Consider the following 2,071-nt stretch of genomic DNA (forward strand, 5'->3'; position numbering starts at 1 on the left):
CGGTGTCGCTTTGCGGGAAATCCGCGGCGGCGCAGACGCTGGTGGAGGCAAAAGTGGAAGATTTGGCGAAGAAGAGTGGGATAACCAAACGGTGTCGTACGGTGGGTGGTCGGAACATTGAGCATTCTGACTGAGAAGAGAGGAGAAATCAGTGAGGCGTTTAGGGTTTAGGGTTTAAGATAGACGTTAGACTGGAGGATTTGAGAGCCAGTTTTCGTGTGCATTGCGGAGGAGAGCCGTACGACGGCGTCTTGTCTCGGCTTATTTATTTCTCATTTCTTTTTCATTTTCATTTCTGTATCATATATTTTTCAAACGCTGCGCACTTTAGGAAAATAAATCATTAATTACAAATTATTCAATATTTAAATATTATTTTGTTCTATTATTTTGAGAAATTTCTTTCAAACACCCTTACTATAATATACAACACTAATTTGGATCGGAGATCGAATCGCCCCTAGACAATTTAGATTGAATATTTGGGGAGCCTGAAAAGGGATAAATCGTTAATCTCGTCAGGTAGTTCACAAATAAAAATTTTTCAATATTTAAGTCAGTTCAAAGTCAGAAAAAAATATTAAATGTTGGTATGAAAGTAATAAACGAAATAATTGAATATATTTATAGGGTCAAATGTATCCATTTATCTGAACCACGTAAAGTAATATAGAGTTATGGAATGTCAAACAATAATTAGTACGGATTGAATACAATCCATCCCCATTTATTTTTTTAAAAACCAATTGATCGTAATTTGAGCTACCCTTTTGAAATACATATACATATTCCTTGACAAACAAAACTTCTAACATATGAATAGTACTATATTAATTCATGTTTTGATGTTGTTTATTAATATGTAATAAATCCATCACTATTGATTTATACAAAAACTCCAGTCAAAGAAAGATGACATATCTTTGTCTTTGCAGGCAATGGGTTTGCCTCACTCATCTCATATTCCCCCAATCCCACATGAGTGGGGCTTAAGTTTAACATTGGATCCAATTTCCTATTCATTCGGACAGCACACTTCAACTAAGACTTCTCATCCACAATATTTCTTCAAATTTTAATCATATTACATTTATTACACTATTACTATAAGTATTATTTATTATTCACATGAAATGTGTAAAAAATTCTTCATATTATTACAATACAAAAAATACAACATTTTAATCATGATTAATTATCATAATTAAAAATAAAATTACCTAAATAGTCATTGACCACGGTTATACAACGGTTTTCGGTCATTATAGTGTTTCAATTAAATTGATAATTAGACAACTATTTCAAGCCACATATATTTAGGTCGACGGGGACAGTCTACGACTAAATTTATTAATTATAAGTTGTTAAACCTCGCTAATCACCTGATCTAATATATAACAATTGTTGCAGCAGACCTAAACACACACACACACACAAAAAAAAAAAGGACTATTAACCAACTGCTGTGCAGCAGGTGTTTGAGTTTGGATGAATCAATATATATATATTGGTTCTAATACAACCTGAAGCAAGAAGCTTATTACATTGTGGTTACGAGAACAAGAATCTTTGTGCTGTTCGTGGAGCTGATAATGGTTGAAATTCAAGTGTCACTTTCCAAACAACTATTTTACAAGTCCAACATGCTTTTTATCAGTTTTTGCTTAAAAAACAAAGTACCAACATTATTATAATATGAGTTAAGAAATCCACATTCCTCCTACCAACTCTTTGACATAAGAGAATCTCATCCTATAAAACTTCACACATCTGTCCTGATTAAGGCAGAGTAGTGTACAGATACTTCTGAGCCTTCTCCAGTATGTCCAAACAATATGCCAAGAAACAGGCCCTGGAGAAGAGCAGAAACATAGTTTCCAGGGACAAAGACAAGTCCAACACTAACTTATTTTCCAAGCACCTGAAGAGAATTTACCCCATAGGCCTGCAAAGAACTTGCTCCGCTCTTTCGCTATCGTCTTTATCTTTATCGTTATCGCAGAATTCAACTGATTCTTCGTTAACGGATTCTTCGACCCCAATTGATCAGAAAATATCGTTAGCCCTCCGC

At 34.2% G+C, this 2,071-nt stretch overlaps 1 protein-coding gene across 1 annotated transcript in view; it reads left to right on the forward strand.

The window, feature by feature from the left end:
- The window catches only part of LOC105156460 (DNA-3-methyladenine glycosylase), a 2,339-nt gene continuing 1,999 nt past the window's right edge, over nucleotides 1,732–2,071 (forward strand). The window contains 1 exon segment of the mRNA XM_011072591.2: nucleotides 1,732–2,063. Coding sequence (XP_011070893.1) covers nucleotides 1,823–2,063 — 241 coding nt within the window. The 5' untranslated portion in view covers nucleotides 1,732–1,822.

The sequence above is a fragment of the Sesamum indicum genome, linkage group LG2 (assembly GCF_000512975.1).
Source record: "Sesamum indicum cultivar Zhongzhi No. 13 linkage group LG2, S_indicum_v1.0, whole genome shotgun sequence".
NCBI lineage: Eukaryota > Viridiplantae > Streptophyta > Magnoliopsida > Lamiales > Pedaliaceae > Sesamum > Sesamum indicum.